The 23,960-nt window shown below is 37.9% G+C and overlaps 1 protein-coding gene across 2 annotated transcripts; it reads right to left on the bottom strand.

Annotated features, from left to right (window-relative positions):
• Positions 1–5: 5 nt before the first annotated feature.
• Positions 6–23,208, bottom strand: LOC113075082 (protein eva-1 homolog A). Of its 2 annotated transcripts, none has more exons than XM_026247804.1 (4): positions 22,738–23,208; positions 6,324–6,464; positions 2,801–2,950; positions 6–2,639 (listed from the first exon to the last, which is right to left on the bottom strand). In XM_026247804.1, exons 2-4 carry the CDS (start codon positions 6,448–6,450, stop codon positions 2,263–2,265), a joined length of 654 nt encoding a protein of 217 aa, XP_026103589.1. In that variant the 5' UTR covers positions 6,451–6,464; positions 22,738–23,208; the 3' UTR covers positions 6–2,262. The 2 variants fall into 2 exon arrangements, with proteins under 2 accessions (XP_026103589.1, XP_026103590.1); XM_026247805.1 differs by lacking the exon at positions 22,738–23,208 and adding an exon at positions 13,216–13,250 and having other exon boundaries at positions 53–2,639.
• Positions 23,209–23,960: the final 752 nt, after the last annotated feature.

A 23,960-nucleotide genomic window follows, 5' to 3' on the forward strand; every position in this document is an offset into this window, starting at 1 on the left:
TTTAATGCAGTTTATTTAATGCTCCATAACAACCAAAACAAAACCTCCCACAGGTCCTGCTGCTCTGTACACGAGCTGATATTCCTATAAAACCATGCTGAAATATTACTGGAAAACAAAACAAGTCTGAGAGAGTGCTTACAACACAAACATCCAGCTGCTTTACAATATTGAAGAGCTCAAAAACAAACATCCACATACGCATTACAATGTTTAAAAAAAAAAAAAAAAAACCTTATCACATATTAAAGGATCTCAGTGTGGCAATGGGCTCTTAAAAATAAAGGTTTCATATAGAGGTAGGGAACTACATGATAAACTACTTTCCAAAATAGTATTATATTAAATTTTGCATATTTTTAAAATACTATTTAGAGACCTCTACTTTTAGGTATTGCTTAAAAATTTGTAAGAATGTTAATGGATATTAATAGATCAATACATTTTCTGAAATTTTTAAAAATATGTCATTAAATGTCTTAAATGTTTTAATGGACATTTCTATTAAAGGTGACTAATTTCGGCCATTTTCTTCTTCAAATAATTCCATTAACTTGGCCCCCAAAGTGCTTCACACTCATTATAGCCACGATTAGTTATATAAAGTGAGTTATTTATGGTTTTGTATCATCAACACTAGTTCTAAGCCCTCAATATCATGTAACAGAAACTGAAACACATTGACCAGAGTTAGTAATCAGAACGCACTGCTTAAAGTCATTGAGTGATGAACTCTGTTGACAGACGTGTCTTGTGTTTAAGGCACAACGCTGATGTCCATCATGATCCTATAAGAACCTCTTTGAGGTCAAAGTTGCATCTATTGTATGCAAGAATGTCTGAATGTGTCTCTCATCCACTTAAAGAATATAAGATTATACACAGAACACTTGGATTGCATCCCTGAGCAATCAGGCAAGCTTTGCCACAGTATAAAAAAATATTTCATCCAAAAAATAGTGGTATCAAAATTATTTAAATATCAAAATAGATTTCATAAAGGCTGAAATGATTTTACAGCATATATGTATATAAAATATCCCAAAATATTTGGAAGCATAAGTCACCCTTAAAAATGCATGTATGTCATTGCATTTGATAATAAAATACCAAGCTGCATTATTTTTATTTATTTATTTTTTTTCAAAGAAAAGAAGCCTGTTAAGTTTTAAATGATGATAATGAAATGACCTAGTGTTAAACAATTGGTAACATTTTACAAAAAGGTCCCATTAATGCATTAACTAACAATGTGCAATACATTTGTTACAGTATTTATTATCTTTGTTAACTTTAGTTATGTTCATGTTTATGGAAGCTTGTTTCCATCACAGAAAAAAAAAGGTAATTGCAAATTTAATCTCACAATTCTGTGAGAACTGTGAAATATACAGTAAGACTTTTGAGATATAATCTCACAATTCTGAGAAGGGAAGTCAGAAATGTGAAATAAATCAAAACTGAAAGAAAAAACAAAAATAAGATTACCCACTGATCAAAATAATGATAAATTCTCTATTACAGATCAGTGCTAGTAACTTTTTTTTGGCCAGTGGTGGAAATGGGCTTCCATACCTCAGCTACCATTAATAAACAGATAGAACTTAAATGAAAATGTATGTTAAAACTCAAATGAACATTAACTGAGATTAATAAATGCTTTAGAAATATTTTTCATTGTCAGTTCTCGTATAAAAGGAACCTTATTGTAAAGTGAAATCAAAAAATGCATTGTGCCACTTTGAAACGATGCAGAAAAGTGAAGCTCCAGCATCATTTGCAGCTTGATTTGTTATATTTGCTTCCTAATGCATTCACATTGGGATATTTTAAGACCCACTGTACTGTATATGTGTACTGTATATGTCAGATCAAACTGGAAGGCACTTCATTTGCACAGGTCTCTTCCTACAGAAGGCGGTCCTCACTGTTTGACAGGCGGAGTGAAGAACCAATCAGAGTGCTTAGAGCTTATCACACCTCTCAGAGCTGCCTATAGACTCGTAGAGCCAGCTTTCAGCTGAACAACATCTCCCATGAGCCTTAGCTTCAGTAAGGAAAATTAATCTCCAACTTCAAGACATCAAGAAAGAATACTCCCAAATCCAACTTGTCGCAGCATTTGACCTTTCACCTCTGCGTATTGAAGCTTACAGATAATCTGTGCCTGAACGAAGAGCTTATTTCCACTGCAAAACACACACTGGGTGATGACTCTGTTAGTAGCTTCCCGTCTGGATGACCTCGATCAGAGACGGTGCTCTAGTAGTAGCGATTCAGGCTGCGGGTTCCTGGGACGTCCGGCTGTCCGTTCATCCAGATTTCCCGTATGATGCGCTCTCTCTCCTCCAGTCTCTGTGCTCGCTCCAGCTCCTCCGCTGACATGAAGACGTTTGTGTTGAGCGTGCGCGCAAAGCGTCGCTGCCGTCGAGCCGAGAGGTCCGAGCTCGTGTCCCAGTCTGAATCAGAGTCAGAGGTGTTGCTGTCAGGGTCCTCGGAGCTAGGAGGCTTCTTAGCGACGGCTTGACGAGGCTTACAGTCCGTACGACAGGAAATCTGAACCACCAGTGAGAAGAGTGTGAGGAACAGACCCCCACAGATGCCACACATGAAATACAGCGCACACCGCTCCGGGTGCTCTGGGATGGAGAGAGAAAACAGACAACACGAAGTCAAAACGGATCCTTTCTTAAACTTTCTATTATGTTCTGGGTCAATTTGAACTTCTGTACAGTAGTCTACATGACAAATTGGAAGTGAATTGGGAATAGCTGTGGGTTGCTCAGTGAGTTGGTGTCACCTGTGATGTAGGTGTAGGCCGTCAGCATGCTGCTGATGAGGGCCATGGCTGGTCGGATCACGGTGGAGATGGTTGGGTTCGGATCACGTTCTCCAGACTGATCCGTCTCTTCTAGAAACGGACCAGAACTCCGTCCTCGCGTCGACCTCCCTGCGATCAAATGCATACAATCATCACGCCCTTATGCGAACCAACCTTCATTGTGAGATCTTTACAAAACCGAAAGCTAATATTTTGCCCTAAGCTTCCATGTCTGACAATAAACAAAAGAATAAGTTGGATTTACAATCAATAATTCATAAACAGTTCCTGTATGTGGTGTTAAAGGAAAAGCTCAATCAGAAAGGATTGCATTGTGGCACGACCAATATGAAATTTTCTACATAAAAGTATACACTAGGGATGTCAACGATTAATCGATGATCGATTAATTGTCGATAAGAGATGCAATCGATTAAGGCTATGATGGTCGGTTAACCGATTCAATGTTGGGCTGCGTGCGGCTCATGCGCACTCAACACGTGCGAGCGGCTGTGAGTGACGGTGACGATATATAAAAGCATCATCATTCATTCACAATGTACAAATTAAGCTTTTAATGTGATTTAAACTTTAAAGTACATTAAAATAGAAACAACATAAAAGTTCTTCAACATTAAATGCAATAGAAATGTAGTTACTAATCATTTCATCAGATAACTGTTTTATATCGTGCGCTTTGCAGGGCTGCGGGACACAGTGACAGGACAGGTAGTCTATTCATTCCTACAACTTGTTAATTCATTCCTACGAATTATAAATGTGGCAATTGTCCATGTTTCATTAATTTTGTTCCCTAAATAACCCATGATTTAAGTGAAATAAGGGAACAAATTAATAAATCGAACGAATTCTTAATTCATGAAATCTTTAATTTCCCTTCCCATGTTTACCACAGTAAGAGATGCGAAAACAGTTATTAAAAGCGAAAGATAATAAAATAAACCTTTTTTTTTTTAAATAGGCTATGCGAAATATATCCGACTTAAATATGCTAATTAAGATTAACGGATTTAAAACAGAAGTGTGGGCGCACCATAAGTTCACAAAAAAAAAAAAAAAAAGGATGACAACGCATTCTGTTTGTTTGCTTTATTTTACAAGAGCACAAATCTTCTGTTTTTATTGTGAGTGTGCACAAATGAAAGTGAACACTTTTGCGGAAAATATATATATTTTTTAATGTCTCAGCTGTTTCGATCGCCCCGGAGCCTGCTGCACACGTATATTCTAGCGATTCAAAGTTACATCGCAGTCTGTTCATTATCAAAATAAAATGTCAACTAAACATTAAAAGGTTACACTGGTCAGTTTAAATAGACCGTAGTATACCGGTCCACTCTGCTGTTATGCCAAGGATGTTTTTGCTCATATGAAGAGGATCATCTTTTCCGTCTATATGCGAATGCGTGTTAAGTACAAGCCTAGTTTACATTATAAATAATAGTTTAACATTCAAATACATTGCGAATATGGAAACATTTCGATTTGTGCCGAATGAGACATGAGCAATAACCTCCAAATAAATCTAGCCAAAGCCGCGCTCGCTCATCCTCGTCTGCACGCATGCACTGTCACGATCTAATGCGCTGTATGCCGGATTTTTAAAAATCTGACATTTTCTAGGACAGAATCCAGCAGGATCAAATTAATGTGAGCAACTGTGTTTTGGTGCAGCAGCGCCGATGTAGTTCACTTAATGTGCAGCGCAGTCACACGCGCTCCACATTTCGGATAATTTTATACAATAATGTCAGTTGAAAACATTGCAATTGTGCTTTAAAATACAACAACGAGCACCACAAAACCATTTAAAGAGGCGCGTTCAGCGTTCTCCGTGCGGGATTGGAAACTGTCAACAAAGTAAAATGACCTCAAAAGTATGGCGCGCTCTCTTCATTTTATCAAATGATCATAATCGAATCTATTCATTTTATAATCCTGCTACTAGCATTTTATTCAGACTAAAACCTCTTTAATTCAAGTGAGAAAGCGTTTTGTGTGTGTGTGTGGCTTTTGCACATCCTGTCATACCGCTGACTGCGTGCCTGCAATAGACGCATTTTGCAGTATTATGGTTAACGATTAATCGATTAATTGATCGTTAATTTAAACGACGATCGATCATGGAAATAATCGAAATTTGACATCCCTAGTATACACTATATAGTAATTGTGAATGGAGATGTGCTGTCTACTACAAAAAGTATAAAAATGCATGCACTTTATTCTTATATATTTTTAAATATCAAAGATGTCAAATGTCATTGCTTCTCATTGAGATTGTACCATATTTCAATGTATATACACCCATCATATCATTTAATATTGTACTTTTCCCATCATTTTTGGAGCTTGATGACTGTAAAATCGTCTGCTGCTCATATTAACTGAAAGCATTCAGGTAACATGTTCCAGGATATTGGTTTCAATATAATATCTGCTGTGTGCCAGACTCTTACAAAGTCAGAACAATGAGAAAATAGAGATCTTATTTGACAGTTTTTAAAACCTGTTTCAGGTTTCTTAAACTTAGGTCATTATGGACTAAATCAACATAACACATCTAATAACTTCTTGTTAGAATTGAATCTAGAAACAGGACAAATTAAGTGCATATCTCCCTAGAAGGAGTTTATTAAATAAAACAGAAACATCCATCCAAATACTGGATAAATCATAAAAGAAATAATAAAAGTGGTAATTTTTTTTTTTATAAAGATACAAACTTGTAGTGATCGTACTTTAACTTTAGAACATTTTATCATTTTACATCACTGTGAATATGAATGCATGGAAGCCTATATATATATATATATATATATATATATATATATATATATATATATATATATATATATATATATATATATATATATATATATATATATATATATAACACAGAATTGCAAGATATAAACAAAATGATCTCACAATTAATTTTTTTTTTACACAGAATACATTTTTAAAGTTAATAGCAACTTTTTATCTCACAATTTTGACTTTTGTACTCACAGGTGGGAATTTTTCAAGTTTGCACTTTTCTTCTCAGAATTGTAGGGGGAAAAAAATCTGAATTGTGAGATAAAAAGTTGCTATTGCCTTTTCTTTATTCCGTGACAGAAACGAGCTTCCAAATGAATGGCACTGCATGGAAGGTTCATTAAAAATTCAAATATTCCACACACTGGAAATGAATAAATAATGTCTTAATTATCTTTTTTTGTGTGTGTGTGTGTGAGAGAGAGAACTATTCCTATATTAATATACTGTTTGGCCTAATATACGTTCAGGAAATATACAAAAGGTCATCTAAACAGAGCTCATGTTAAAAGCTTCTTAAACTTTGTTGCTTGTATTTTGCAGATCAGTGTTTCTCATCATTTTCCTGATAAAAGTGATTATTTGGATGAGGGTAACTGATTCCAGTCAGAGTTTCTGCTGAGGGTGTTTGTCAGTCCATCAGTCGCACTCGGTTTCTTACCTGGCGCAGAGTCTGAGGTCAGAGACGGGGTCCCGTCCGGAGGGGCGCTGTCTCCCACCACGTTGGGGTCATGAGGCACTGATGGGGGAGAGGGGAACGATGGATGCCTAGAAACCGGCTCCTGCATGAGTTTCTTTGGGACTAAAAAGAAACACATAATTCAGCAAAAATTATACTTCTACTTGAATTACGTTTCTACTCCCTCACACACGCTCACAATGCATTAGAGACGATCAAGAGTCATCCAACATACACACTAAAAACAAGACTGCCTTTGTGCTCTATAAACAGTGAAACAAAAGGAAAATATATTGTGGCAATGATCAGGATCCAAGCAGACTGGAAGAAAGGAGAAAATGACCACAAACGGACATATTTGAAAGATAAGATCACTTCAATACTGAGAACACTAGTAAATGTAAACTGCTGTAAATCACAGTTGCGTAGGATTGTTTAAGTTCTGGTGATTTTATCATTGGTTTTGAATTATACACGTGTCCTCAGAATGAGTTTTGTGATGTTTTACTCTCATAAGACACTAATCCATTATCATCATCGCCATACTGCCAAATGATCTGGCAAAAAACTAAACACATTTGATAACTTCTTGTTAGGAGTGAATCTAGAAACATGACAAATATAGTGCATATATCGCACCTAAAAGGAGTTTTAAGAATAAAATGGAAAAATCCCTCCACGGAGTAGATCACTTTTGATCAATTGAATGTATCCTTGCTGAATAAAAGTATTCATTTCTTTCTTACTGACCTCTTTTGAATGGTAGTGTAGACTCTATATTATTTGTCACTTACATTATTATGTATAAGATCTTATATACATTTGATAAGACAATGCAGTTAATAATTAACATTAAATCATAGAAATTAAATGATATTAGCTATTTTGCTGTTCAAACCCCTAAATGGACTGCCAATGGCCCTTCAACAATCCTCCAGAGAGGTCTGGCTTACACACACACACACACACACACACACACACACGTCTGGTCAGCTATCCTTGTGGGGACTCTCCATAGGCGTAATGGTTTTTATACTGTACAGACCGTATTTTCTATCGCCCTACACCAACTCTACCCCTAAACCTAACCCTCACAGGAAACTTTCTGCATTTTTAGATTTTCAAGAAACTTCATTCTGTGTAATTTATTAGCTTGTTTACCCGTGGGGACCTCAATTTAGGTCCCCACCATGACACGAGTCCCCATGAGTCTGTGTGTATTGAGGTTAAAGTCCCCACCAGAATAGAAAAACAAGTACACAGACACACACAGGCACACACACACACACACACACACATACAGTTTCAGTAACACAAAGCATTTGTTTTAGACTCTCTCTGAATAAACATGGCACCAAATTTAGCGAAACCGATTTTGGTTAAACTCTTAAGAGTCTGGAAACAGCCTGAGGACACACACACACACACACACACACACACACACACACACACACTTACTCATGAAAGCTGAAACAGTCACCAGTGCCAGTTACTGATGGCTGGGTTTTAAAACACACACACACACGCTACTCTGAGGGAGGTCAAGTTAAAGACTGACACAATCACTGTGTGTGTGTGTGTGTGTGTGTGTGATTGTAAGGCCCCTGGAGCAATTACAGCCCACTGATTGGGGGTAATTGGAGTCACATGTGAGCTTAGGTATATTTACGTGTGTGTGTGTTCATTTTCAACCATCCATTTTAAAGTTTGTACAAAATCCTCAAAAATTTAAAAGAAATAAAAAAGAAAAAGAGAGAATAACACATTATTGGCTATGCCATGCCGTTTCCAAGCACAATGCAAAACTGTGACATTCATCCACTGACGCTCTTTAATCAGCAGCAGCGCTAAATCCAGAAGGCAACCTGCCTAAACAAAAGCCTGCTGATTTTAAGTTTGAATATGATGAAAACGCTTTTATTCATTTATTTTTTATATATGCTTTTATCCAAAGTGACTTAAAATTGGGGAATACATAAAGCGATTCTTCTTAAAGAGCCAAACAAAGAAAGTAGTACTAAATATTAGCATTTTATTTTTAAGTTTACTATAAAATAAATGTATTTGCATTTAATACTAGGACTGCCTTTTTTTTATAATATTATGACACACTATTTATTTACTATTATTTTATATAAAAAAAGTAATTAAATAAAGTGCAATAATATTATAACTATTATCAATTAATTTTAATTTTAGTTATATAGTTATATATTTAATAAATTTAATAGTTATATTTAATGGGTCATGCTATATGCAGTGTGAGGACCAAATCAAAACTCCAGGTTGAAAAAATGATGTGCACCCCTGTGTATATATATACATTTTACACACGTAGTTGATGCCTAACTGAGACTGAACACAATTTTTTTCCATTCCAGTGCATGACAGACGGACACATATGACCGCTGTGCTCGTGTCTCACATCTTCTACAGAGACTCTCACGAGAACTTCAGCTTTTACATGCAGTTCCAAAACAGTGGACCAATCAGAAGACCTGTCTGAAAACAGTCACTATTTTACAAAAGTCACACAGAAAGGACCCTCTTTATGTTTGAAGAGAACCCAGAACAGCACAAGAATCAACCTGGAAATATTCTCATCATCAGAGTCAAACTAAACCATTCCAGACCTCAAAACACGCGCCTGTGTGTGTGTGTGTGTGTGTGTGTGTGTGTTTTCTCTGGCATAGTACAGCTCTATTATGTGCTGATCCAAGCAGACACGCTTAACTCACTGAAGTGTGGCATTCTGGGACAGCTGGAGTCCTTGCTGCTCAAATAAAGACATCATATCTAGACTACTATCTACAGCAGTCTGTGTGTGTGTGCTTCTAATATAAGACATCGATGAACAGAACACACACACTCCTCTAAACCACAGAAAGTGAGATTCAATATCAGTGTGCAAACACAGCACAAATAGTAAAAGTTCATGGATGAGTGAGTCTCGCTTCTCAGATGCAATGAAAAGACAGAGAGTCTAAAATAAAAAGTCATGATGAAAATCGCCTATGACTGACAGAGGTCAGTGCTTTCTGGACATGTAAATGTGTCTTTTGTATTCATTATTAAAGTCATTATTCCACATCAAAGCATTCAAGAGAAACACATTTCCCATGATGCTTCACCAGAAAGGGTTAAAACACACAGCAGGTTTTATGAGCCTTTAAAATAATCGGGCATTAACATTCAGACTCACGTTTCACTGTATGACCCACATTAGCTTTAGCCGCACGCTGTCTGGCAGGAATGCATTCTGGGAAATGCCTGAATTCCAGCTTGATTCCTGTCACAGAACTGGTTTACTATTCCGTACGAAACAGTCATGGAAAACTCTGCTTGAGTGCATGCAAACACATCTAAATCAACACAAACTGTAGACTCCATTCAAGCAAACTAGTATTCAACACAAAGACGTGAAGGACATCAAGATGTAAAATATGTTGTGACAGAAGTCAAAGTGCGCCAGTCTCATCCCCAAAGTGAACACATACACACTTCAAATTTCTTCAGCCATTTTTAGGGTTAATGCTAGATAAACGTTAGATTAAAACTGCTCTGGTAAATGTGGCCTTTAACGATATATTTGTGCTAGTTTTCATGTCTTTTCTGTATTAAATAAATTACAACTCTTATTTCATGCAATTTTTCATGACATTTATCCTTAAAATAACCAGATCTCATTTCATGCTATCTGTCATGACATCTCATGCCTCTAATATATAAAAGTATCATTTATCTTGTATTTCATCTCAGGCTTTTCACTTAAAATGAAAATTAGATTATCAAAACTTTAAAAAACATTTTACTCTTGTCCCAGATCCTATGTAAAATGTTAAAAGTCATAAAAATATTACATTTTTAAAGCTTTGGAAATCTAAACGGGGAGTAAAATGCACATAAAACATTCAATTTAAGTGAGAAGCTTGAGATGAAATGTGAAATATGTGATTTTGAGAAGACAAACCAAGGAAAATATCACTAATAATACACTTTATAATAATTATTTAAAAATGGTATATTATTTACATGTATTATTAATAATAATTTCATAAACATTTTATATATTTAGCTTTATAACAATTATTTATTTTACATAATTTATATTTTATAATAATTTTCTTTTTTGTGTGTGTAGTCCTACTCAAGCTGTAATTTTGTCAAAAATGGGTAAAATATGATTTCATTGTGTGTACTTATGATCCATTAATTGCATCAGCAAGACCAAGGAGTCACCATTTTATTCAAAAAATTTCAAATGCCATCCACCGCAAAATGTTATGAAACAACATCATTTGAGACGTGGGGGAAACTGCATTTGATTGATCAAGAGTTAAATGTCAGAATTTTTCTGTGACGCACATAAAGGCTGGACATGGTTATTAGACAAATTCAATAAAGTGTCCTTTATTTGAGGACTTTCTAAAAGTGCACAGGGCCAAATGTGCCCAACACACACACACACACACACACACACACACTCCAAAGAATGTTTTTCTACACACCAGCAGAGACAGAAACAGAGCGAGAGAGAAAGAGAAAATAAGAAAGAGAAATAGTGTTTTCTCTGTATAGCTCCACCTGGTCAAACACTGAGTCACGTTACAGCATTGTTACTGAACTCAAAGCCTGAAGCGTGCACACACACACACACACTGCTGAATTTGTGTTTATGCTGACACAGTGGACAAGCTCACGCTAAGCCAAACACAAGGACTCGTCCCAAACACACACACACACACACACACACACACACACACACATCACGAGAGCTCTCCAAACCAGCGAATGTCGTCTTGATTGGCTTGCTTTACATCTTTGTATATAATATGCTAATACAGTTTTTATTCATATTTTGAATTAGATTTCATTTTTATATTTTCATGTTTACAAATTTTGCTTTGTTTTAGTCATTTTTATCATTTTTCAAACGTTTAAATGTTTTTATTAGTTTCAGTTTTAGTTTTAATTATTGTACTTCAGCTTAAACTAAATGTTTTTTTTTCTTTTTAGATGAGAAATCTTGCCTGGGCAGCTAGCTGAAATAAAATAATCCATGGCCAGACTGATCTGCAATAGAAAATAGTCAAAAGTATGATTGTGATTGTGGTAAAGAAGTTCCAAGTTAAAACAGCAGCATTCCAAGGAAATTCCTCCAGGAAGATTTAAACCAGTGTCTTCCGGTCTACAAATAAAACGCAGAATCTCCAATACGACACATAGAAACAGAAAAACTCAACCTGATGTGTATATCATCCGGTTCTCTTCCAGTAACCGTGTACTAGTTATTTCACTGAATGAATGACTGATTGACTGATTGTTTGTTTGAGCCAATTTTAACTCGCTTCAGTGGTTCAAAAATAACCGGCTCTCGAACAAGTCTAAACTAGTTCGGTCTGGTTTATAAATATAAAATAAGAGGACTAGTTTACTCCTGACGTAAATCTTCAGAAAAACTCACACACACATTATCAACTGCTCATAGAAGCCTTAGTTTGTGTGCACTGACTGCAACACATGCCCTCGTCAAATGAAACAGAAATGAAACACGTGTGAGCTGAAGGTTATAAAAGCGGATTGATCTCATAACACAGACACGGTTCATATCTGTGAGGAAAACGCAAACTCAAAGCATCTGTTTACAGTGAGCAGTTTTAATAAGCGCACACCCGCCACGCTCTCATCTCACATGATTAAAAATAAAGCTGTGAATTCAGACGCTCTGTTCGGTGAAAACCAGTGCCAAACTCTCACTCTGTCCCGACAAATTAGTGTTAACCGGCACGAGTCTGGCCAATAAATCCACATGTGCTGTAAATATTCTCTCTGTGTCTTTTAACAGGGCTGAGCGTCTCATGAACACACACACACACACGCTGTGGATATTAATGGACTTGAGGGCCATTTAAAGCTCTGAGGCACAGAGAGAAACTGTTATAGATGATCACGATACAAATCCACACAATCATAGACAAACATGGTCAGTATAAGCAGACGGATTTAAGTTCAATATGTGTTCTTAATGTGCACCACATCTGCATCAGTAAAAACAGTAATGTTTATTACAATTTAAAACAATTATTTTCTATTTGAATATATTTTAGAATGTAATTTATTCCTGCGATCAAAGCTGTATTTTCAGCATCATTCCTCCAGTCTCCAGTGTCACATGATCTTCAGAAATCAGAATAATATGCTGATTTGCTGCTTAAGAAAAATGTATTATTATTATTTTTTTTTTAATCAATGCAAAAAAAAAAAAGTTGTGCTGCTTCATATTTTTGTGGAATTTTTTTCAATTATTTCAACCAGAAATAAATATATTTATATGATAAATATATGTATATATAAAATACATTATAATTTAATGTACAATTTTGTTGAATAAAAACCTTCTTTATAATATATATATATATATATATATATCAGAAAGGTTTACAGTAAGGGTTTGGTTTAGCCTGTAGTCCTTTAATTAACTTTTTTTAAACATTAAAAGTTCAATAAATATGGGTCAAAGTGATGTTTTCTAAAGCCCAGTAAACGTATGCGTGTGTCATGGCTATGAAGCTGGAACACTATGCTATATGGTTGCTAGGATGTTCTGGGTGGTTGCTAGGTAGTTGTTTAACATAAGAGTCCACGTTCATCATTCACGTCTATAGAAAGACCAGTTTTAGGCACAGAAATACAGGGGCTCGTTTTATGATGATTGGTTCAAATCACCAACTTCTGTGAGTAACAGTTCTGGTGATGCTTTACTGAACATGTCAAATAAAATCATTCGCTCACACACAAACATTCAAACCCTCTCAAACGGTCAGGTTGTAAAGGTAAACCCCTCAGAGTGAAGAAGAATCAGAAGCACACTTACGAACACATGATGGAAATCTGCTGTTTTCTCTTTCTGTCTGTATATGTAGCAGAAATGAGTCAAATCAGACAAATCAAAGAGTCTATCAGAGCTGTGTGCACTGAAACATGAGCTGAATTCCTCGGGAAGTCATAAATCAGTTCTAGTGCCACAAGAACCAGGCAAGATAACCAACCAACCAACTTGTTCACACAACAGCTTTCAACATTAACACCAATAGAACAATTATTGACAATTTTAATTCGAAGAAGAGATTGTCAAATTTATTGTTCGTGATTGGAATGCAACGCTGGACATCACATGTAAACCCAGGAGATCAAGTTAAATACTTGCATTGACTTCCCCCCCCCCAGCCAGTGAAACCAGACTGAAATTCCTAAGGGGGAAGGGCTTTAAACCTTTGTCCTCACAGAAAAGTCCTTTGCCAGAGAATGGCAAAGAAACCCTTTTTATCCATTATATATGGACCAGAATGAACTCAAAAAAAAAGACTTATGAATGAATCATTCCATTGCTTAACTCCATATTCATTTACGTGTAACCCACACATTTGACTATCATGTATAATCACTTATTGTGTATGTCTTTTGATAACTATAGGATACCTAGTCATGTCTAGTATTGAAATAATCGCATTTTCTTGCTTGATATTGTCCTGACAATCATTTATTTGTAAAATATATCATAATCATGTTATAGGAATCATGTCCAAAATTAGACCCTGTGAGGCAAGGACCACATGCTTGGTAAGATAAACAAATGATTTATGATACCCACCCCAAGAACATATCTGATTGGTCAAGGCAACATTTGAGGGGTGGCCAACAGGAAAGTTTTAAATACTTTGGACACGATGTAATTTGGCTTTTAGTCATGCCTGGCTTTTAGTCATGCCTTGCTTTTAGTCATGCCTTGCTTTTAGTCTGCCTGCTGCTATTAGCCATGTCGGCTTTTAGTTCTAGTCTAGCTGCTGCTATTAGCCATGTCGGCTTTTAGTCTAGCATTGCTTGTGCTATCAGTCATGCCTGCTCTTAGCTTTTAGCTTGTAGCTTTGCTACCTAGCTTTAGCTTGTAGCATCTAGCCATGCGGTAGTCATCATTGTTCTTTGAGCGCGGTTCCAGCGTGCCTGCCTGCTGCTACTATGAGAAGGAACACAACCTAGTCTCGTCAAACTTTATTTCTTTTCTTTTCCGTTTGAGAGTTTCGTGTTCTGAGTTAAATTTTGTAACGTCCATTCAACTTCAACCAGCGAACACGACTCTGCACTTTCAGCCAACGCCCAACAACCACGGGCTTCCCAAGACGTCACTTCAGAGACTGAACTTCCAGCCAATCAACGACCTCGGGATAGCCCTTTCACCGAGGCTCCTTCTTCACAGGAGATGCAAGTAACTTTACCTCCAGACTGTGACCTTTACTGGTGTATCTAATATAATTTTAACCTCATTGAGGAACTCAATGCGAGCGCTAATTACGTGATTGATGGTTGTTCATGTTTATGCAATTTAACGTATTGCTGTTAACTTGGGATTCCATATTTCCATTCTCTTAAACTCATCTTTCCCTAACTTTCGACCTTCCTGCAACTTGTGTGAATGTGTGTGTGCGTGCGTTTATGTGTTAGATTAGTTTATATGTCTTAGATTTATCTAATAAAGCCTTATTCATATTGAAAAGAGAAGTATCTTGTGTTTTGTGCTTACAAGTTAATGTCTTAAACTGCCGATCTTGTTACTGTGCTAATTGATAGTGTTTTCACTATAGTTTGGATATTAGTATCCAGCGCAGATTTGATGTTAAACGGCTCGTTCACTGAACCGCAGGCGCGTCTCCGTGAACAGCCGTGAAACAGTGATTCTGTTCAAATCCCCTTCAAAATCTTAAATGATTCCCTTTGAGCTAAATTGACCTGTTTCCCTTACATTTATTATGGTGGAGAATGCTTGCGGGCAGTTTAACCTAAATTGTGAGCATAAACCAAGTTATTTAATCTTTGATTTTGCTAAAGGAATGACGGATGAAAAGCTTCCGAGACCTGAGTATGTGTGTGTGTTTGCGTGACGTAAGCAGCGCGCGCCCTCCCGCTTGAATGAAAGGAGCTAGAGGAGACTTTAACTCGAGTCCGTCTCCCCTTTGTTAACAGCAGTAAGTGAACTTAAAAGTAAACATCTGAGATCGTACAATAAGGTAGAAATTGAGCGTGTTCCTCATTTGTGTAATGCCTTGTTTTATAGCTGATTTGATTTCACTGCGTGTTCCAGTGTCTCAAACGCTATCTCAGTCACTGTTTGCTGAACGGAGCTAAACTGTTAGTGTTTCAAAAGGGATATAAATCGGTGAATAAAGAATAGTTTTGAGCGGGTTCCTCACTCTATTTATCAAAGTCCCCGTATTCATATTTCATATAGTTTGATTGCCAGTGCGTGTTCCACTGCCGAATCAAATTTGATATTCTACTCCCCTAAATTAACGTTAAACATTAGAGAACAATGTTTGCCCATTTGTATCCGTTCACAAAGTGAATGCAATCTCGCGTAACACTGCGTGTGTCCGAGAGTAATTTGAATGGGAGTGTTTTAAAAGCTTGATCAAGTAAAGTTTAACTGTGTACCAACAGCGAAGGAAAACTTTTATGTTTGTGTCCAGAAAAACTGGCAAGGAGATTCAAATTGCTGAGATTGATATAACTGTGTTCCCTTAACTACAGCAGGAAGCTGCTATTTGAATTAAGATAAATTTAACTCTATACAAACTGAGAGTTTAAGTGCCACATCGCAAAACCAACTGAAAGGCGGTGTTGTTATTTGTACAGTGTTGAAATGAGCCGACATTTCATGTAACTTGCTTAACTGTATTTGCAACAATGCAACGATCCATGTGCTGATCCACTAGAATGTGTTTTGGTTGCCATAGTGACGACCGTGACCCGGAAGCCTAACGTACTTCCGGAGCAACTCTGAACTGTGCACGCGCAGCGCACAAACTCTGCGGTGTCGCTAAGCTAACGAAACCATTGCATTTACATTGAAGTCTATACTAAAGCCACTAGCCTCAAAGGTTAGCCGTTAGCATTACCATCCAGTGGTAGAATAATGTGTGTTTGGGCAACGCTGACGTGATTTAACCATTTTCAACATCTTAACTAACACTTGTTAGTCTCTTTCTTTTTATCGCTCTGTTTTCTCACTAGACCACTTATTTTCATTTTACTAGAAAGGGAAATACTGACTCACAATTATTAATTGTCAAATTGAAATTTAATTGAAACATTAAATTTATTTTGAATCATTTAAAATTTCCCTCTCAGATCATTTCATATGATCTTTTATTTCTAGTATTCTCTTTTGGGTCTTATTATTTTAGGAATGAATAAGCCTTGAACTTTGGAAGTTTAAGTAAACTTATTCTTCCTAATTTATTTATTACCCATCTGAATATATGCTATTCAGACCTTTACTTATTTGAATGCGTTTTACCCCTCTTCCTATTTTGGTTATACACTTAACCACTATTGTTTTACGTATTGATTTCCTCTTTTTAATTTCATTTTTGCATATTTTGCCCATTTATTAATTTTTTAAATTTTCCTATTTCTTACCATTTCTTTTGTGTATCCTAGCCTGGGAACGACAAACCTGAGCCCTAAAAGGAGACATTGTTATCCCTCACTACGAGTTCAAATAAATTAGAAAGACAACTCTCTTTCATTTAAAGTTTATTTTGTTTGATTAGTTGTGCAGCAACTAACACAACGCTCTCCTTGTAGTTGAGGTAACCGCTTCTGAGACTTACCATCTCCGTCCTCTCTCTCCTTTACTTTCCTCTTCTCTTTTTACATTTGTAGGACATGTAAGAACCATCAATCAATTCTAAGTGAAGTAAATACACAATCGTGCCAAAGACGACGAATCATCCTTATGAATTTGATTGTAATCATCCTCTCATTTGTTCTTCCTAACCTCCCTACATTTGGAAACGCATTCCAAGTTTTAGCATCTCATCCATCGTTGAGATCAATTTAATAGAGATACGTGTTGAGCAACTGTCGCCTTCGCTGACTCCCTGGTGAGCGGTCCAACTGAAAGGTGTACGGTGTCAGTCCTGTCAGACTAAGAAAAGAGATATCAGAATTATTATTGTATTCTTTTGTCCAAAGCAAGAAATATAATAATATTATTTACGTTTTTGATAACATTTAATTGGAAAAAATAATTTTCCTCATTTGAAAAACAGAAATTTTGCTTGTCATTTGAATTTGTTTTTCACCTCTGTCTCTCTTTTCCTCTTCCTCATTAGAGTGACAAAGTCTTCGCATCTCTAGTCTACTTAGACACCCTGAGACCAACACAGTCATCACCACATTTCACTAGTGGTTCACAATCACTGATACAACACTTAGTTGTCCCACCACACATAGGCTTTTACTCCACACAGATCTGTGTCAGTCTCTCTTCTCCCCAGCGTGCCAACATGCCGCAGACTGCAGACCCCATTGCCCATGGGGAAGATGTGAACATTTGGCTGAGAGGCAGAACAGACAGCCTCACTCCAAAGACATTTGAACTGTTATTATTTTTAATAATAATCCTAATCCTGAGAAGATTCCTGACACAAGATTCAAGCCAGAACAACAACCACGAGGAGCTAGTCAAGATCACGAGCTCACTAAGCTATGCCTTCACAACCCAGCTGAAACTGAGCGACAAGCACATCACCCACCTTCAAGAGGAGTTGACACGTGCTCAACGTCGCATAGACAAGCTGGAAGTGAAAGTTCAAAATCAACTCAAAGCACCCAGGGAGAGGGAGCAGGATACAACAGAACAAGTTATGAAGCTCCAAGCAGCCCTGGCAGCAGCTCAGCTCGACCAGCAACATGCAACGGCTGCTCAGAAAGACCTGGTAAACAGACTCCAGTATGCCGAACAGCTACTGGAGAAAGCCAAGATAGACATCAGAAACATGAATTCTGAAATCAGTGCTTTGAAAGACCACCTTGAAAGGTACAGAACTGAAAGGGACAATCTGACCCAACAACTAGATGATACCAACGATGAGCTCTACATGGTCAGAAAAGAACTCCAAAATGCTTACAAGCACAAACTAGAGCCAAGAAAAGAGAAACATCTCTTAGCCTCATCACTGCTGAGCAGAGCAGAGTCCCACGTCCAAGAACTGGCATGTGACGAAAGGAGCGAAGGGCCACAACCCAAAACCTCACCTGCCTTCGCCACACAACCCTTTCCTGCCAACGAAAGAAAACCTCCCGTCCAAGACCTTGAAGCTGCACACGGGATGACAATCAAAGACCTCAACAAGCTGTCTGAAAACATCAGCAGGTTCAACCCGGACTCCACAGAGAGCCCCGACATCCAAGCTTACCTGCGAGATATCGAATTTCACCTGGAAGTGAGACCTCATGTGACTGACAGAGACTGGTTATACCTCCTTAGAGCCACGTCCAGTTCCGAGGTACGAAACTTTCTAGATCGACAGCCCAGTCAAACCAAGTCAAACTACCAGCGACTTCGTGAGGTCCTGATTAAAGAGTTTACAGACCCAGAGTCTGAACATGGACTGTTAACTGCCTTGGAAACCAAACAAGGTCGTCAAGAGACTCCACAAGCTTATTACAACCGACTCCGACAAGCCTACTTTGGTGCACACAACAGCCCTGACCTTGAAGAGGATGTGAACTTCAAAAGCCTCTTCCTAAGAAATCTGCACCCTGGAGTCAGTCACCATCTAGGTGTCATGGCCTGTCCGAACTCCATGACCATCCAACAGTTGCGTGACCTAACACAGAAGGCCTATAACAAGCAGAAGGTGGCCTCAAAGAAAGGTAGCAAAACCTCCACACTCTTGAACTCTGTCAACAAAGACTCAAGCCTTGCACTGGACGACACCCAGTGGCATCACAACACCAGAGTCTTCCATCAAGAGCACAGAGAACGTGACGCCCATATCCACGACCGCTTTCAGCCCAACTGCTGGAAAAATCCATGGGACCAGCCACGCTTCTCAAGAAACCAAAAGGATAACATCTGGAAACCTAACCAGAGATCCAAAGGTAATCACCTGACTCATCCAAAAGCAACTCGTGTGGGTAAGCGACAACAAAACCCACCTCAGCACCACTCAGACATGCACAGTGCTGAGTATGCACAAGAACATAACCGCTTACCATTAGAAGACACGGAACAAGTCATGGAACAACTAAGAGAGTTCCTTCAAGACAATTTACATGCATATGACCACAAAGTTGAGTCGTGCTCGCTGTGACCAGCGACAGAACGGAAGGCCGGTGATCACCTGGTGCACCACATCAGAGATGACAAGCACCTGTTCAACAACGACCCAGAACGAACAAGTCTTTCACGGCCAACTGTTGATGAAAAATCTGAGGTACTAAAGGACATCACCTCAGTCACTAACAAACTGTCAAATGAACTCCAACTCCAAGTTCCAAATTCCCTGTCTGTGCAACAGCAACCACCAGAGCACAGAAGGTCAGAAAGTCTGCTACAGCCAGAAGGCATCACAAGAAGAATGCAACATAGGAGACAAGTTTTGCAACTCAGCTTCACACAGCCATGCCAAACTGCCTCCGACTGTCTGCCAAAGAACTCCTGCCTTGCTGGACTGACCCCTCATTAGACCATGGACACGCCCTCATCCAAGCCAAGGATGCTGAGAGCCAGTCTTCAGTGACATGCTAGAAAAAGGGGGAGACAACACAGACTTGAACAGATCTGACCACACATGCACTACACCAGTAACACACAACATTACCTACACCCAGAGGTAAACACATCTACTGATAACACAGTCAACAAACATATTCTTCCCACAGGTAGAATATCCAACTTTTAGTGTAACAAAGTTACACATACCCACCATGAAGAAACGTGCAGCCATCCTCACAATAGGTAGAACACCTGACACTAAGTTAAGGTTCATGACACACTAGCTGCACCTGACATCCTAGCTCAATAGTAGTTGTAACACATGCTAGGAAAACCCACAGCAGCCTTGTTTTGTTTTGTTCTTCTTCTACCTATCCTTCTCCTTCCCCTCTTTCCTGAGTAGGTGAAACGCCTAGACACCCTGCGAGGGTCGAAGGTCTGATATTAGGATTGACTCGCAACACCTAATATCCGCCAGCCACTCTAAACTGAATGGAAGCCAGAGAGCTCCATGCATGATAGGTCAATTCATTGAATTGAAAATGAAATTACTAGAAAACTAATGGTAAACATGTAAAGTAAGACGACCTAGAAGAACCAAACAAAGTTAACCACAAATTTGATTGATGAATCAAAATAAAAACAATTTCCAAGACGATCTAAACTATCCTCAATGTGCTAAACTACATTGACTAATTGAACTTAACCACGTGTACCTAAATAACCTGATGCCTGCACCAGTACAGTAACTGTCATGGAGGTGTTGTCTTGCTGTTTGCTGTGTTTGTCTGCTTCTTCTGCCTTTGTTTCTCCAGCGATCGACGATGTCTTCACCTAAACACCTCGCCGATCGAAAGGGGGATATATGTAGCAGAAATGAGTCAAATCAGACAAATCAAAGAGTCTATCAGAGCTGTGTGCACTGAAACATGAGCTGAATTCCTCGGGAAGTCATAAATCAGTTCTAGTGCCACAAGAACCAGGCAAGATAACCAACCAACCAACTTGTTCACACAACAGCTTTCAACATTAACACCAATAGAACAATTATTGACAATTTTAATTCGAAGAAGAGATTGTCAAATTTATTGTTCGTGATTGGAATGCAACGCTGGACATCACATGTAAACCCAGGAGATCAAGTTAAATACTTGCATTGACTTCCCCCCCCCCAGCCAGTGAAACCAGACTGAAATTCCTAAGGGGGAAGGGCTTTAAACCTTTGTCCTCACAGAAAAGTCCTTTGCCAGAGAATGGCAAAGAAACCCTTTTTATCCATTATATATGGACCAGAATGAACTCAAAAAAAAGACTTATGAATGAATCATTCCATTGCTTAACTCCATATTCATTTACGTGTAACCCACACATTTGACTATCATGTATAATCACTTATTGTGTATGTCTTTTGATAACTATAGGATACCTAGTCATGGTCTAGTATTGAAATAATCGCATTTTCTTGCTTGATATTGTCCTGACAATCATTTATTTGTAAAATATATCATAATCATGTTATAGGAATCATGTCCAAAATTAGACCCTGTGAGGCAAGGACCACATGCTTGGTAAGATAAACAAATGATTTATGATACCCACCCCAAGAACATATCTGATTGGTCAAGGCAACATTTGAGGGGTGGCCAACAGGAAAGTTTTAAATACTTTGGACACGATGTAATTTGGCTTTTAGTCATGCCTGGCTTTTAGTCATGCCTTGCTTTTAGTCATGCCTTGCTTTTAGTCTGCCTGCTGCTATTAGCCATGTCGGCTTTTAGTTCTAGTCTAGCTGCTGCTATTAGCCATGTCGGCTTTTAGTCTAGCATTGCTTGTGCTATCAGTCATGCCTGCTCTTAGCTTTTAGCTTGTAGCTTTGCTACCTAGCTTTAGCTTGTAGCATCTAGCCATGCGGTAGTCATCATTGTTCTTTGAGCGCGGTTCCAGCGTGCCTGCCTGCTGCTACTATGAGAAGGAACACAACCTAGTCTCGTCAAACTTTATTTCTTTTCTTTTCCGTTTGAGAGTTTCGTGTTCTGAGTTAAATTTTGTAACGTCCATTCAACTTCAACCAGCGAACACGACTCTGCACTTTCAGCCAACGCCCAACAACCACGGGCTTCCCAAGACGTCACTTCAGAGACTGAACTTCCAGCCAATCAACGACCTCGGGATAGCCCTTTCACCGAGGCTCCTTCTTCACAGGAGATGCAAGTAACTTTACCTCCAGACTGTGACCTTTACTGGTGTATCTAATATAATTTTAACCTCATTGAGGAACTCAATGCGAGCGCTAATTACGTGATTGATGGTTGTTCATGTTTATGCAATTTAACGTATTGCTGTTAACTTGGGATTCCATATTTCCATTCTCTTAAACTCATCTTTCCCTAACTTTCGACCTTCCTGCAACTTGTGTGAATGTGTGTGTGCGTGCGTTTATGTGTTAGATTAGTTTATATGTCTTAGATTTATCTAATAAAGCCTTATTCATATTGAAAAGAGAAGTATCTTGTGTTTTGTGCTTACAAGTTAATGTCTTAAAACTGCCGATCTTGTTACTGTGCTAATTGATAGTGTTTTCACTATAGTTTGGATATTAGTATCCAGCGCAGATTTGATGTTAAACGGCTCGTTCACTGAACCGCAGGCGCGTCTCCGTGAACAGCCGTGAAACAGTGATTCTGTTCAAATCCCCTTCAAAATCTTAAATGATTCCCTTTGAGCTAAATTGACCTGTTTCCCTTACAGCTCACACACAAACATTCAAACCCTCTCAAACGGTCAGGTTGTAAAGGTAAACCCCTCAGAGTGAAGAAGAATCAGAAGCACACTTACGAACACATGATGGAAATCTGCTGTTTTCTCTTTCTGTCTGTCCTCCGGTCAGCGTCTACCTGTGCTCACGTGTGTTCACAGACGCTCGAGCCGTGAAACAAAACTCAACGACGCTCCTCAAACTCCTCAAGAGTCTCATGTGACCTCCTGGCTTTCTTCCTTCAGCTCGTGTCTCCTGATTCACGGCTTTCTCTCCGGCGAGAGAGCAGCACTGAGCACCTCCATGAACATGGACACACACACACACACACACAGAGGGGCAGGAGTTACGCTGGAGGGGGCGTGTAGGTCTGAGTCAGTGTGTGTGAGACAAAGCCAGACTAAAAGCAACAGGAAATGACATTAGAGCTTCATTCAGTGGAGATTGTGGCTTTGGATCTTTGATCTCTTACGATCTCACGTTTCCTTGACTTTAATCCAAAAAAGAAAAACACAACCAATGTAAGATTAAAGGGACAGTTCACCTAAATATGAAAAGTCAACTTTACTGTATGTTGTTCCAAACCTGTATGACTTTCATTTCATCGTTATAACACAAAATGAGAAAGTTTGAAGAATCGAGTTGGTTGCTCTTTTTAATGCAATTAAAATAAATCACAGTTTAAAAAGGACTATAAAACCAGCGTGAAACAATAATGTCCATATGATTTGGTGCACTATATTTAAGTCTTCTGAAGTCGTATGATAATTTTGTGGGAGAAACAGAACAAAATGTAGTTTCTGAAAATCTGGTTGAGGTCGTTTTAAAGATTTCATGAGAGAACAGCATTGTAACTGTTAACTTAAACTAAAACTATATAAATGTAAAAAAAAAAGTTTTCTTTCATTGAAATAAAGCTGTAATGATATAAAACTATAATGGCAACTAAATGAAATAAAGTTTAAGTTAAATACTAACATTATTCAATCTTAAATAAAAATGAGCTAAAGCTAAACAGAAATATAAAAAATAATAAAAATGGCAAAAGCACAAAATATTCTTGAAACTTAAACTAAAATTAAAATCAAAACTAAAAATATAAAAAATAAAAGCTCATTCAAAATATTAAATACTATAATAGTATAGAAATGATACTAAAATGACATTGTGAATATTATCTGCAAAAAATTACAAAAATTAAATGAAAGTTAGAAATGTTGCCTTGGCAACTAACTGAAATGAAGTAAATTGTCCTAAACAAATGCCTAAAATTGCAAAACTTAAATAAATTAAAGCTTTATTG

This window comes from Carassius auratus, unplaced genomic scaffold (assembly GCF_003368295.1).
Source record: "Carassius auratus strain Wakin unplaced genomic scaffold, ASM336829v1 scaf_tig00016351, whole genome shotgun sequence".
Classification (NCBI taxonomy): Eukaryota; Metazoa; Chordata; class Actinopteri; order Cypriniformes; family Cyprinidae; genus Carassius; species Carassius auratus.

Excerpts from the sequence above, each read along its gene's own strand:
- LOC113075082 (XM_026247804.1), bottom strand. The coding sequence starts at position 6,450 with ATGCAGGAGCCGGTTTCTAGGCATCCATCGTTCCCCTCTCCCCCATCA. Across the intron at positions 2,951-6,323 it reads GACCTCAGACTCTGCGCCAG|GGAGGTCGACGCGAGGACGG; the intron begins GTAAGAAACCGA and ends ATTTGATCGCAG. Across the intron at positions 2,640-2,800 it reads GGCCTACACCTACATCACAG|AGCACCCGGAGCGGTGTGCG; the intron begins GTGACACCAACT and ends TCTCCATCCCAG.